The sequence below is a fragment of the Drosophila grimshawi genome, unplaced genomic scaffold (genome assembly GCF_018153295.1).
Source record: "Drosophila grimshawi isolate 15287-2541.00 unplaced genomic scaffold, ASM1815329v1 contig_44, whole genome shotgun sequence".
Taxonomy (NCBI): Eukaryota; Metazoa; Arthropoda; class Insecta; order Diptera; family Drosophilidae; genus Drosophila; species Drosophila grimshawi.
Window position 1 is genome coordinate 2,421,454 of NW_025063240.1, and position 15,682 is coordinate 2,437,135.

Consider the following 15,682-nt stretch of genomic DNA (forward strand, 5'->3'; position numbering starts at 1 on the left):
TAGCAGACTAAAATAATCAGCTAGTTTAATATTTTAATTACTGTTAAAAATAGTATTATAACAAACCTTTACAGCAAAAATGTATACAATTTTCACATTATAGTTGCGATACTTTTCGATCCGATGCTTTGAACTAGCTTTGAAGCCTGTTTAAAAAAGTTGCGGCTGTTTCATTTGCTGCATAAAACTATCAACAAATGTATTTTATGCCCTAAAGTGAGTTTACTCACACTTCACTGACGTGTTTCCCCCAGCGCCCCCGTCGCAGAGCGTCCCACTTAGCAGCCTTTCAACGTAAATTACCATAATTCACGCTTTCAAAAGGCGAACACTTAACCTTTAATTAAGATACTCGAAACTTTTCAATATTCAGCTCCACTGTATGCAGTGGCGGCGCATTGGCGCCAATTTTCCTTGAACCCCGCCTACTCATCTTTCATCTCGCTCTTTGACAGCCAGTCATACACACACACACACATACACACATACACACTTGCACACTCACGTCAAGTCGTTGCATTTTGCCATAACGGAATTAACGCCACGGCAGCAGCGCTGCAAAGTATGCAACATATTTTTTTTCGCCGTGCCAATAAAAATAATTGAAGCAAAATGCGCCACACATGAGAGGAGGACAAAGTGGGTGCAATGGGGATGTGGGTGAAGGTGGAGATGGAGGTGGGCCAGTTGGCAGGGTAGTTCGATTCCATTGAGGCTCCAATAAGACTCCAATGGCAATTTCACTTTTATTGCCCGCCGCTTGACGTTACTGCTGCCTTTTAAGTGCTGACTCTTTGTTGTGGGCGCTGCTTGTTGCCCCTATTGTTGTTGTTGTGTTGTTGATGTTAATGTTGTTGCTGATGTTGCTGTTGCTGTTGCTGTTGGTGTTGTTGTTCATGTCTGTTGTCATACCCATCCATCCAACGTCAACGCTAACTTGTGCTTGTTTTCATTTCCGCTGTGCTTATCACATTATTGCAAGCTCATTGCCGTCTTCTCTTTTGATTCCTTATTTTTTTTTGTTTTGCGCTGTTGCCATAATTCAAGTTGATTTTGACTTTTCCTTTGCGACGTCACTGCTGAGCGTCTCTGATGCATTTGTAATGTGCACTGAAGTGTCCAAAGTCGGTTTGCATATCATGGATAAAGCTGACTTGACTTTACAACAACTATCTATCATATATTTTACGTTTGACAAATGTAAAAAGAAGTTAAATAAATAAAATAAAAATAATCTAATTTAAATTACAAATTAATAATATGTTAAAGGTTTTTGGCTTTTATTTAAATCTTTATATATATATATATAAAATGAATAGATTGAGAAGAAAAAAAAAAATCAAATAAAGAGCAAGAAAAAACTATACTATTTTTGTATCTGATTTGGTTTTTCATACAGCATTAATCAGTAAATAAAAATAATTTCAAAATAATAGTAATTTTGAAAGTCAAATTTATTTTTTTTTTTTGCATATAGTAATAATAAATATAAACAAATAAATAAATATGGTTACTTTATGTTTAAGTCAAATTTTGAAGTTTTTGTTCTCTATCCGACAAAAATAAATATCATTAAAAACATTTTTTTCTGCATAAAACTTAACAAATAAATCAATATAAGAAATCATTAAAAAAATTAAGATTTAATCTGTTCTTAATAATAATATTTTCTTTGATATTTTAAATAGAACATTATTGATTAATCTTGTAATCTATTCATAAGAAGCTTTGCCCAAAAGACATTTAAAGCAGCCAAGTAAACAAACTCGTAATCGATTTCTCAACTCAAGGGCTGTTCAACTTCTCCGAGTTAACTCGAAACCCCAAAACCCTGCCAAAAATACAAAAAACCGAAGAAAAAAAACTGTCAAAGTGTCGGACTGCTTACGGGTATCGAGCTTTTCAGCTTAGCGGAACATTTTGCATTGAACATTAATAAATAATTTGGATTGTGTGAATGATTTTCATATAAATCCCCGTCCAGGAGTCGTTACTGTGTCACTCAGTGTCTGTGTGTGTGTGTGTGTGTAGCGTTTGTCTACTTTGCAGCTCATGTAATATTCATGATTATTTGAAATTTGCGCTTCGTTATCCTTTATCCTTTTTATGTGCAGCACACAGACAAGGACGAGGACAAAAACGAGGAGACACACGACAATCATATGTTAACGCGTCCGGACGCCTTCTGTGTTTGCACAGATATACAAGAAGTGTGTGTGTGTGTAGGTATCAGGTCCTTGCATATCATCAGCCTTTAGTCGCCAGCTAACGTAATCGGTTTTCAGAGCCAGTGAGGAACTCCCCTGGGGTATAACAGCAGCGGCTTTGATAGCAACTCAGTCTTCAGTTCCGTCCATCAATAAGTACCCACCCCCCTCCTTTGCCTCCTACCCCAACAAACTGTTGCGCTTGCTACAACTCCTAATACCAGCAGTACCCCACCTCCAATTCTCAACAGTCTGTTGGCTGCGTTTTTATTTGTCACTCGTTTGATGCCGCCATATTGTCAATACACAGACAGGTTTCAATGTGCGTGTGTTTGACTGTGTGGGTGGGTATGGGTGTGTGTGGGTGTGGGTGTGGGTGTCAGTGTTGGTGTGTGTGTGTGTGTGTGTGTGTGTGTTTGCTACTTCCGTTTCAGTGCTTATCAGTTGTCGCTGCGCGTTCGTTGTTAGCGGGTCCCTTGGCGCGCTTTTTGTTCAAGTTTATGCAACGTCAAACGAGCAACGAGCAGCGAGCAACTCGCAATGTGCAACGTGCCACTTCTAACGGTGGTAAAGTCATCGGCTTTTGTTAGGACTTACAGCGCCTGCTGCGTGTAGATGCAAGTGCATGGAGTGTTGGAGGGCGTTTTCGACCGTCTGGTTGCATTGCGATAAAATTGCTGTATGGAAACTTCAACAAGTGAAGCGCTTCACGCGGCATGTCTGTTGACAAACTGAAAAACAATTGTGATTGATTGTTCAACACTGGCAGGATATTGCCAACACGGAAGGTGTCTCTTAGCGAACCCGGGAAAACTTCTCTAGACTTGTTTCAAGATCGAAAACTGAGATTCGTTCGCTGCCAGCTTGAAATGGGAAGCTCCAACTAGTTTGAAATATAGTTAGTTTTTGTTACGAATACTCTACAAACTTAGCAATTTATAAACCGGAATTTAAATTCCAACCGACCAATCGCAGTTCACAAAAGTAGCGCCAGCAAGACCCACTTCTTATTTAGTCTCCCACCAGTGCGAGAACATTTATAAACATTCAATTTACATTAAGATAACGGGCCAAGTCTGGAATATATGTATTTGCTTCATAGACGACAACCGCCTTATCTAACCTAACCTAAGGGATGTTTGTGCTAAGGATAAAAAACTGACAGTAAGGCTGATCAAAAAATAGCTTACATATTTTGCTATTTACATAATTTGCTACTATTTACCACTTCAACTCGATAAAATTTGTATTTTCTGGTTATTTTGAAACAATTCAATAAAATAAAATGTATTTGATGTAAGCCCGATTTTGTTCATTTAAACCAAGTCCCTGGAGTTCATAGCTCAACCGATTCAGTAACCAAAGCCCAACCAGCTGGCATAGCCCAACGAATTGATCAAACACATTTAGCTATATTGAAGGCTGCCTTTGTCTTTTATACAACACGCAGCTCCTTTAAGCCCCAGCGCTATTTCGACTGCTGCAATCTTATCAAGCCGAACATGCCGCATCTCCAGCACATCCTTTAGCCGAGCACATGTCGCTGAGTCCACGAAAAAAGAAAAAATAAACAACAAAGGAAAGGGATACAACAGATACATGCCGTCAGTTGTTGTTTCGCTTGCTTTGGCGATGCCGATGCTGATGCTGCTGATGCTGCTGCTGCCGCCGGAGATAGCTGTTTAAGCCAATTTGTAAACCATCAAATCGCGTTAAATGCGCTTTTCCGGTCTATGTCGATGTGTACAGGGCTCTGCGTCAGTATCAACGGAAAAATCTCTCATTGTTATTGTTTTCTTTGCTAAACGGAAACGGTTAGGCACCCCTCGCAAAAGGCACTCATTGCATGGCTCGCTACGCGCATCCTTTTGCCACAATTGCGACTCAGTTGTTTTTCATTTTCCTTTTTTTCTTTACATTTTGTTATTTGTTTTTTTTTTTTTTGTGGTGACTGCCTTTGCACCTCTGGCTGGGAACACAGGTATGCTTAAATATCTATGTATACTATACGACAGACTGCAATCGCTTGCGCTTCTTTTCATCTTGCGCCTGGCTTATTCATATTGATTTGTTTGCCTTTTGGCTATATCTTGTGTGTGAGAACAGGAAATTGAAAAAGGGGCGGAGTAGCAGCAGAGGGCAGACAGCTCTTCAAATGACTTTTGCGAGTTATGCAAACGCTATTCAATTATCGATCATTGAGCAGATTGTCACCAAGCTTAACTCAATTTCTCTCGGACCTCATCGAACAATAGCCGGCGACTTCCGTTGCGGCGCATTCAAGCAAACAGAAATGAATTGACCAGACCAAACAAAATCGAACCGTGAAAATGCTCCCCTACTCTCCTAGTCTCATTAAATGCCTAAAAAATGTGCGTGTAATTTACGAGCTGTTTGTCAACAATGTCCACAACAGGGCCCAGGCAATCTACTTTGTATTTTTATTAATAAAGGAAACTCCAACTGGAAATGGAACTGAAACTGAAACTGGTACGAGTAATGAGGCGTTTGATCATTTCCGTTCAGTAGCGAATAAATTTAAATGTTCCGAAGGATTTTAACATACAAATCGTATCAACAGCAGGCCATATATTTTACTTTATCACGAGCAGACAACAACAACTTATGAGGTTCTGCTTCAGGAAGTGCACGCTGGGAGGGTTCTGCTATGAGAGAGCTGCTTAGGTTAAATTCAACAACAAAGTTTAAGTTCACAGTAGATATATGCATTTTTTAAGTCTTGGTATTGATTATATTATTGGATTAAAATTATTTTAATTTACTTTTTATTATAATTATTTATTTGATTATTTACTTGTTATATATAAATTGCAATGGTTAATCTAACTTGTGAATTTGCATATTTTATTTAAGAATACAATACAAAACTATCTTCTGATATTTTATAAATCATTTTTCTTTTAACTATCTTCCGTTTGACAGTCCAATGTAAATCTAATAAAATTTCATTTGTACGTAGAAACACCACAAAAAAAAAGTTGAGGATTATCCCATTGTGTCTGAAACAAAAGCCAATGTATAATTCATCGCGTGTAAATCAATAAAAAAAAAATAAATTATTGAATCCAAAAAAAAATACATATAGATTATATTAATTTATTAAGTAATGTATAGTTGTTTTATTAATTGATATATACATGTATATATATTTGTTAGGAGAGCGGACAAACATTTATCGATGATCGCTGACTGCGCAAGGAAGTTATTACTGTACTACAAGTTCTTATCTCACAACTCATTGTTCAAAAATGTCTGTGTGATTAAATATGCTTAAATAGTTTCCGCTTATTCATTACTTAGATATATATGCACAGCAGCTGGCAGCTTTTAAGAACACAAATAGACATAAGCCCAAAAACTTGTTCATGATCTATAATTAACTGCTATAAGGAAGTATGAATACAGCACTCAAACCCTTATCTGAATCCATAACAAATGGAATCTTCAAATATAAACTGTTGTTTAGATATCATATGGAATTAAGTAATTTGTGTATATAGTAAATGTGTATATATATTCTTTAATTTATATAAAATACATATAATTTTAAAACAGAATTTATGAAATTAATTAAATATTGAATATATATAATCCATTTTATTTTCTTTGTAGTAAATGTAACCAACTTGGTTATCTCGCAAAATAACTCTTCACAGTTCAAGACAATACTCTTACTAACCTCGCTTATAAGCTGTAAGCTTTTACGAAAAAACCAAAAACCAAATATATATATATATATATATATATGCTCTGCCCTGCGCTCGTGTTGATTTCCAGCCGGTGCAAACAATGATGACGTTTTGTTAAAGCAATTTAACTGTATTAATCGTTGTTAAAGTTGACGCTCAGCTGTCCAAAAGGTCAATAACACAAGCAGCTAATAATAATCATGACTCAGATATAAATCTACGTTGATTTTGTGAAAATTCCTCAGATAGGCAAGTTACACAGCACTGCGCTAGTTCACTGATAGATTTACAATGTATTCTATTCAAATAATGACATATGCATTTTTCTTATCACTGTAACTTATCGCAAAAAGAAGCTAGACTGTCTGGCGCTGGAATTGACTGAAAGTTGGCCAATAGGCTGAACTGTAACTGGGAATGCGGAGATATATCATGTGAGCTGAGTGAATCCCGTGACTAAGATCAGTTTATGTATGTTTTTAAGTCCGATTATTTCGGGCATGCGCAACCAATTCCAATAACCAGTTTGCACCTGTTGACTCTTATAACCTGAATATAACAATAACAAAGAACAATTTTAAAAATGTTTTTAATGTGCATTGGCCCCCTTTTTTTTGTTATGTCCATGACTTGCAGAAAAACAGTATCTACCGGTTGTTGTTGTTGTTGCAATTTTTCTCAAGCCTCTGAACCTCTGAAGAATTTCTCATTGGAAATATGTACTTTTAGCGTGGACACAAACCACCAAATATTATGTACATATATTGAATCAGCAGTCGGATTAGTTGATTGGTATTATGGGACACAAAGTGCCGATCTCCTGTATTTTAGTGTATACACAAACCATTGAAGTCCTCGTGCTCAACAACTGAAATTCAGTACGGATTATAGCAAGTTTGAGTCTAAATAATAAAATATTGTAATTAGAACATTTATAGCAGGCTCTTATCTTGCAATTAGTACCTTTAGAATGTGTTGTGTTGTTTTAGTTAAAACCAGTTGTAACTGAAATTTGCTAATATTTACGGCAATTTTGCGGTTTAGTTCAAACACTTAATTCTCACATTTGCACACTTCACTTAATATATATTTACACAATTGTACAAGTCAAATGGTTGTATACAAAATGCAATCAATGCCGCAATAAATAATACATATAGCGCCGTACTTTGTCCCATTTGATCTACGCCAAATGGCAGTCCGGCATTTAAGTTGTTAAGATAATAAAGAGCACTTCAGATAAGCATCCATCGCCATAGAATGCAGAACAATTATAAATCAAGTGAATACTCACAGAATCAGGTATCTTATCTGTGGACTTAAGGCTAGGCACAATAAGTGGGTTAAGAATCAAATCTACTATATAAATACATAACAAATACCTGCATAGGCGAACAAAGTAAACATTATAAGTAGATTATGAACACATGGGGAGTCTTTCTAAAATTTAAATGAACTTAATCGTATGGTGATGTATCTCAAAGTTCCATAATCTGAGCAATCGATTATTTGTATCAATTTTTCCACTAACAATAATCAATACTACGTAAAAATTATTTAATATTATTTGTACGCCAATTAAACACCTTTGTTTTATAAATCATTAACTTGTACAATATATCAATTAGTTCCGAACGACCTCTTGAAGCGAGTGCATTGAAGTTTATTATTATTATTATTATTATGTACCTACGCTCTCCATTAATTATGTTATATGCGCATTTTAAATAGAGCTTAGCCCATATTCATTAATGAGTGTAATTGAGTATTAAATTATACATGATTTTAATTGTTTGAAAACAATGATGTATATTATAGTGTACATGTATATTTACTACATATATTTTTTCACTTTTATGCATACGAATTAAATTGAGCAATTTTAAATTCTATTTCCTATTATTTAAATCATATTAATGAATTTAAAGTTGGTTATTATACTTAATAAAATAAATTAAATTTATGTATATCTGATATTATAAAAGCAGTCAAGTTGAGAAACTGGTTAAATTCCAATGTGTGATCTCTGAACATTTGGGATTGCCCCGAGGATTAAATATGTATTTATTCCACGTGCAAATAATATTCGATCTTACGTACTTTAATCGATCGAGCGACAACCTGATAACACATATCATGTTCTACTAAGCTGTGTAGAATGTTAATTGATTTGAGGGCAAGACACAAATACGAGCAGCATACTACTTTAATTGTCGGGAGGGAACGACTAGGTAATACCTTGTGCCCACCCATAAATGAATATGTATTTATATAAGTAAAAATATTTTACTATATTTTTTTTATAATATTTAAAAAGTATATAATATTTAATACATTTTCTTTTAGTATTTTTCTCATTTTAAAAGATTGTGTTTTTGCCATTCTTTCCATAAACCCACATACCTTCTATACACATCCAGACACATAACCAGAGGGTATATTAAGTACTGAATTTATTGCCAACTAACTGAGTCGAGTCAATTGCAGATTTAAACATGCAAATATTAAAATTACAACCATTTAACTCGCTGGCAAAAAGTTCAAATAATAATCATTTGCAAGCTTACGCAAACAATGCGAATTCATAAAATGAGTATGCTGAATATGAAACGAGTGTAATTACGAGTATCGAGCGTGAATGTTATGATTGTGATTGTATGTTTTAATATAATTATGGTCACGCCTTTGAAGCCATTATGCCACGATGCCACAATTTGCATGCAACAATTGTTGAATATGCCCCATTACACGCATTTTAATATTGCAGCCACAAATGCAGCGCAAATAGTAAAACGGTATTTCGGTTATGAATTTGCACAAAATAATTAAATGCTCATTTTAATAAACCCGCCTAGCCAGAGCATTGCTTGACTATTAAATACTTTACAAATAACACAAATATAATTTTCAATATTGTGTGTCACTGAGTTTTTGGTAAGACTTCTAAGGATATTTGAAACTTTAATTAATCACAAAATGCAGATTTTGAGATTTTACAAACAAAAGAAGCACTCTAATAATAATATAAGTAAAAATAATAATAATAACAATAAAATTAATAACAACTTATTTGACTAATTATTCCAGAGAAAAAAAAAACATTTAACTGCCATTGAAAGCGTTTCAGCTTAATAATAAAATTAATATTAGACATAAAATCAGTGACATGCCTTTAGAAGCGATTCACTTTATAATTAAATATAACAGTTCAATTTGCCTTATTTTCTACCCATCCAAGTCATTACAGATTGTTAATACAATAAGTTCTTCATGCTCAGTTTAGTGCTCAATAAAATTAACACATCGAAAATTGTGCGTGAAATTGGCAATTTTAAATAAATAAATGCACGCAATTAAATGTAAATGATATATATATAAATATATATATATATATCTGATTTCACCCGAGGGGACTTTAAGCACATGATTTTAAACGACCATATATTAGAAAATTTAAAAGCTCGTGCAGCACATTAACTGATTATATTCGTAATAAAAATCATTTGCCAGGCAATTATTACAAATGCAGTTAAAAGAAATACTTCAGCGAATTTGAATTGCCATTCAAAGGAATTTACAAAAATAAGTAGCTGCAAAAATAAAAGTACGTCGCCTCGTTTCTTGTTTGCTATCGCTACAATTTGCACTATTTTGTTATTGTTTTGAATACATGTATTTCTTCTGCCCTCACAGCAGGCCTTATGCCTTGCTCACAGCGTGTGTAACATATTGTTTGTGCATAGGTTCTTGATCAGAACTGCAAGCTGAGTTGATAAATTGTTCTTTCACGTTCATGAATCTTTATATTACATAGTTGAGTGGTTGACTTCAGTTTGCTCAAGATCACAATAAACAATTGAAATTGGCATGTAAACAAGCGTATTTATTCTTCGGATAGCAGCTCTTCTTTCACTGTTGTTGTTATTGTTTCTAATTCATTTCCGATAGTGAAAACACTGACGGTGTGCTCGATGTGCCTAGGGTATGTGTCTGGACGGCCCCGTTGCGCTGTTTCAGTATATTTAATTTTTTGCGGCGTCTTCACATCAGATACAGATACAGTAAACACAAACACACTCTCACCCACACACAGACTCAGAAATACAGAGACAGAAAGCGACGACAGCTCAGTCAGTAGTCGGTAGTCAGCTGTGTTCGGGCTCTTTGCTTGGCATTGCTTGTTTTGCGCCTTGTGCTACCTGCCCCTGTCCAGATACAGAGCAGATACAGATACAGATACTTGTACTTAGACCGCAGCTGTAGGCGCTGCAGCTGCGTCGCTGGCAGCGCAGTCGGCGGCAAGTTAACGTTAACGTTAACAACAACTTTTTGCATTTAACTTGCCCGTAATTGCTGCACGCTACGGAACAGTTTTTAATTGTTGTTAACAAGCGCGGGCGTTCGGTTCAAACTGTAAAATAAAAAATAAATAAACAACTATATTGAGAATTTAAAATAATAATAAACGAAATTACGAGTTCGCCGCGAGTTGTTCAAATTCGAAAACAAATTTGTTAATAGGGGTCATGTTAGGGTCGTGAAATTTGTATTGCTTTTATATTGAAATCACTTATGCAAATTAATTGTTGCCGGCCTAGCAATGAAATTGGCGCCAAAACAACAGAATTTGTTTGTTATATGTGCGGACAACGCAGTATTAAAACAAAATGTAAGCAAATTCGACATAAAATCACAAATTTATAAAATACTTATAGTGTCATATACTTATGGATTATTTAGTAATTCATAAATATTTGATATAAATCAATGGTGTGCAATCGTTTCCTGCTTTCCCATTTCGCGTGCTGTTTCATTGCTCCGTTTTCCATTCATTTGTTTTGTATTATTTATTTCTTTATAAATTATACCCAATGAAACTGTTTTTGTGCTTTAACAATGCTGAGAATAAGCTCCAAGAATACAAACCGACTAGTTGAAATTGAATTGCAAAATTAGTGTGCAATTAATGTTTTTATATCATTTCAAAAATATGAAATGTTATCGATCAAGTTACAGGTGCAATATTTTAAATTGATTTTATCGAATGGAAAGCAAGTTGAGCACAATAATTTTAAGTGAAAATTGTGAAAATTTAATATCTTTGGAGTGCACTTTGCATAATCTGTGGCATTTACATTTTAAGATATAATTTGCTTGCAGCAATATTTGCTGTATCTCAAATATGACAATCCTTTATAAGTAATGCCTGATAAAATTGTTTTTTGCCAATATAATTCATAAGTTCAATTGCTTTTATTCAACAGAAAGCAAATTGATAAAAGAAATTTAAAAGATAAATACAAATTTATGTTGAAGCAGTGAAAAACTTGAATATGTTAGGAATGCAATTTTAAGCTCATTTACTTATATCTTTTTATTTGAGGTGCACTTCAATTAACTGTAATATTGGGTTCATCTAAACTGTGATCATCAAATCACGTGCTCTGTTTGCTTTGTAAGCTACAAACTATGGCAATGGGTGTTTTTCCGAGGCCTGCAATTCAACTTTTCTGTTTCTGTTGTTTAGTTTGCAAGTCAAGCGTTTTGAAATTTTCCACTAGATTATTTACGCACCATTAATTAATTACACCCTTTATGGCCTGTATTATAAAAACAAATTATAACTACATTTAGCTGGGAGGACAGAGACAATAATAATAAATGCAAGTCTCTTAATGAGTGACAACTCATTCATTTTTTATGAGCTGCAATTGAAACCAATTTGGAAAAGATATGTTAGACGAGTTGACGACTCGCTTGTAGAAAATATATAAAAAATGGTATAAATAAAAAATATGAATTAAACGAACACCTATTGTAATACGTATTTATACTTCAGGCAATTAATATATGAAAACTAGTTTATAAAATACGGCGCAAAAGTGTTGATCAAGAGCTAAATATATATTTTATAAATATTGTTTTAATTATTTTAAATCAATTTAAAAAAATATTTTAACATATTTAACGTACAATACAATACCAAACATTCAATTTATATTCTGAGAAATGTAATTTCAGTTTTTATTAATTTATTGCAACATTTAAATTTGTAAAAAAATATTGAAATGCCTGAAAATTAATTTACTTTAATTTCTTAAGATTCAAATATATCATTGTTATTAATTTCAGGCATTGAGCCATGCAAGATTATTATATACATATATAGTTCCAGCTACTGCTAACAAATATTTTAAATATATTATTTTCATTTCATTTTTAGTTTAAGCCAGATTTTAAACTTCATTAAAAAATCAAATTAATATTAACTTCTATTTGTATATTTGTTTATTATTTACAAACATTAAACATGTTATAAAAACCAAAGCTTTCAAAGTTCCCAACTTCTATTCATATTTGGTTGGTAATATTTCATAACAGACATTAAGCACCTTATAAAAATCAGATTAAAAGCTTATCACTTATATATCATATTTAATAAGTTAAACACTAAGCTTTCAATACTTTACGTACGAGTATATGTATTGCCCAGTTGTCTCAAATTGTGCTGCACCTTGACAATGCACGTGTGTCCTCAGTGAGTCTTGGCATGTAGCTGACAATTGTTAAGTCAAATAGGAGAGAGATTTTAATGATGCATTCTCATGGGAGAGGACCGTAAATGAAACAGAGCAAAGCACAAGCACGACCTAAACTAAGTAACACGATTCTCCATGATTTTATAGCATTGAAAAATCAACTTTGCAAATCAATAAAGTCACATATATATGTATATTTTGTAGACTGTGATTGATGTTTTGTGAGTGAGTGTGGTACAGCTACGGAGAGATACGAGCCCGAGATATGAATACCGAGTCCAATACTTTATTTAGAAACGTTTATTGCTAAGATAAATCCACAAAGGAGTTTAATAGCCACTATCAATATTTGTACAACAAATAAGCAACGAGAGCAACCGAGGCACAATGCTAACCGGAGTGCGAGTACACGGTATCTATAAGATACAGCCGCAATCGCAGCCACAACAGCCGCAGCAGATGCGTATGGCGAATTAACACAAACGCGTTAACACAATTAGTTGAAAAGTGAAAAATCTCATACACATAAAATACGAAACGAATCAGCAAAAAAACAAAAATAAAACACTGTTAACTAAATAATAAATAATAAAAAAAAATACGCTGTGAGGCTGTCGACAAAAAGCGCCACAGCAAATTTGCAACTTTACACTCGTCGGCGGTTTTCAGTCGCGAAATGAAGCAACAGCCTCCGAGCTGAACCACAGAACGCGTGTGCCACCACCTACAGAAAACTATTAGCAACAACGACAACAACTATTAAAATAAAATAACAAAAAAAAAACACATACAACAAGTGACCTTAATCGTTTCGAGTGCCTACAAAATGGTCGAATTATTCAAGGCTCTCAATTTGACGGGTAACATTCTAGCGGGTCTAGAAGATAAAAGCCTCGAGAATGCCCCAATTGTCACGGAGCCCAGCATCAATGCCACGGCTATGAATGTTACTATAGCAACAACATCGTTGGCCAATGCCACCAACAGTGCCGAGAAAATTCAATTGGATGGCTTCGATCTGCCCAGCAACTATTCGGTATTAATCAATAAGCTGGAGCAGCTGGCTCTTGGCCTGGACTCGGCGCTGGGCAACTTCACCATCGATCGCCAGGAGGTCGAGATCAATTTGAGTGGCAGCGCCTCAGCCACCGATGTCGCCGATGTAGCCGACGACCTGCTCTTCAGCGATGTCATACCCGCGGCACGTGCCCCGCCCCCCCACATAGCGCACGGCTCGCGGATTTACACCGGCAACGATGATGATTTCCATGTGGTCAGCGATATTTGGATTGGGGTCATTCTCACGCTGCTTATCGTCTTTGTGATATTCTTCATATGCGCCTGTTTCCTGTATCACAAGTTTCAACAGTGGAAGAATTCATGTGAGTGCCTCGCGTATACTTGATTATTCTATTTAGCAACATTACGTATACGCAATGTGGAAGCAACTTTGATATGATTGAAGATTTTTCTTAACGCGGTTGGTTTTCAAATAAGCCAGTTTAACATACTCTGGCAAGTCGCACATTTCTCTTACATTCCAAATTTTGCATTCTTAATTTATGCTTTATCGATTTGTCAAATCTGCCAGCATTGGAATAATAACATGCAATTTATTGTCTTAAGCTAGCTTGAATAAATGCATTGAGAGCGTTTAATTGATATGCACATAATGATTTTATTGACATAGGGACTTGAACACATGCTCATATATGTTGAAGTCAAAGTCAACATCGATTTTGGATTACCTCGACCAGCAAAAAATTTCCACCTTCACCATAAAACAGCATGGATTGTATAACAAGTGGTAAGGAAGCAATGAAATTAGTATAATAAATATACTGGTAATTCAACTTTCTTTAATGCAGTTTATAGATATGCCCTTTCCATTTTTAATTAGCAAGTATTTAAATGAATGCCAGAAGGCAGTTGCCAATTTAAAGTAGCTGCATAAAATCAACAATCTGACTCATAAAGAGAGCAATCAGTTTAAGATCTAAATGTGCTCTTTATGAGTACTTTTTGTACACAGATGAGTTTATCAATAGCTCATGGGTGATTCAGCTTAAGAGTTGAGGCACTTAAACAATTTCAGTGCCAGTCAGTTTAAAGGAGAGCAGGGTATTTGGGCAACAACAAATAACACACTCAAACAAATAAACAAAATACCAGAGCAAAGTCTGCGGGCAAAAAGTTAGGAGCCAAATTCAACTAAAACCGAAAGCAACACTCAAAGTGACTGACGAAGATGATCATGGGAATGAAGCTGATGATGATGATGACGATAATGACTGTCGAAGAATGACTCAGAATTAGACACGGCAGCAAAACTAATTCAAATAATTTGAAATTTTAGCGCTATTTATTTGGACTGCGAGCAGCAAGCAGTGAAAATCGAGTCTTGTGACTTGAGTACATATTAAAGCGTAGAGAATAGAATTTCACAAATATTTCACAGCTTGATAAATAAACAAATTTGCTTTCTGTCTGTTTATTTGTCTTGCCAATTGCCAAATAATTGTGGGCATTGAAAACAGAAACAGAAACAGAAGTTGTTACCAGGCACTCAGGCTACCATCATAATTTGTCTCTGGCCATGTTCTAATTATAAATTATAAGGCAATTAGCTGATAAATTCGAAGCTGCAATGATTAAACCCATACACACAGACACACTCACCCACACACTCTCACAGCGAGGGAGCAGATAACCAAATGCATTTGGCTCTCATCTGTTTCGTTGGCAGAGTCGACCCTTTGGGATTGCCTTTTGTTTGCCAGCCAAAAGCAAACATAACATTTCCAGTTAATTAAGGCTTCAGTCAAGTGGCCCATTTTCAGTAACAAGACACTAAGACATCAAGACTCCAAAACTCGAGTGTTGTTTGCCCAGTTCTGGGCTCGATTACACTGCAGATTTGTGTTTATTAATTAAGATTGCTTTGTTCTACTACCGACAAAAGAATCGTCTTCGCAATTGTTCGTTTGTTTATTTGCGTATGGCCAAGAGCCAAGTCCGTGGGCTACTTTCGTTTTGATTAGCCAGCATTTGATTTGGGCCTTGATCGAGATGCAACGCATCAAATGCAGACAACACTCCAAAGCTCAAGTGCAAAGGGGGCCATATCAAGTGTTTGCATCAAGTCAATGAACGATATCTATTTGAATGGACACGATAACGGCACTATGCAATTTAGGCCATTCTATATGCATTACAAAAGATATTC

At 35.0% G+C, this 15,682-nt stretch overlaps 1 protein-coding gene across 2 annotated transcripts in view; it reads left to right on the top strand.

Annotated features, from left to right (window-relative positions):
* Positions 1-15,682, top strand: part of LOC6570862 — a 39,115-nt gene that overhangs the window by 5,960 nt on the left and 17,473 nt on the right. The window contains exon 1 of one of the 2 annotated variants that reach the window (XM_043215609.1): positions 12,660-13,838. The exons of the other annotated variant lie outside the window; for it this stretch is intronic. Coding sequence (XP_043071544.1) covers positions 13,283-13,838 — 556 coding nt within the window. The 5' untranslated portion in view covers positions 12,660-13,282. Of the gene's footprint in view, positions 1-12,659; positions 13,839-15,682 lie in introns of those variants that run through there. 2 annotated transcript variants of the gene reach the window in all.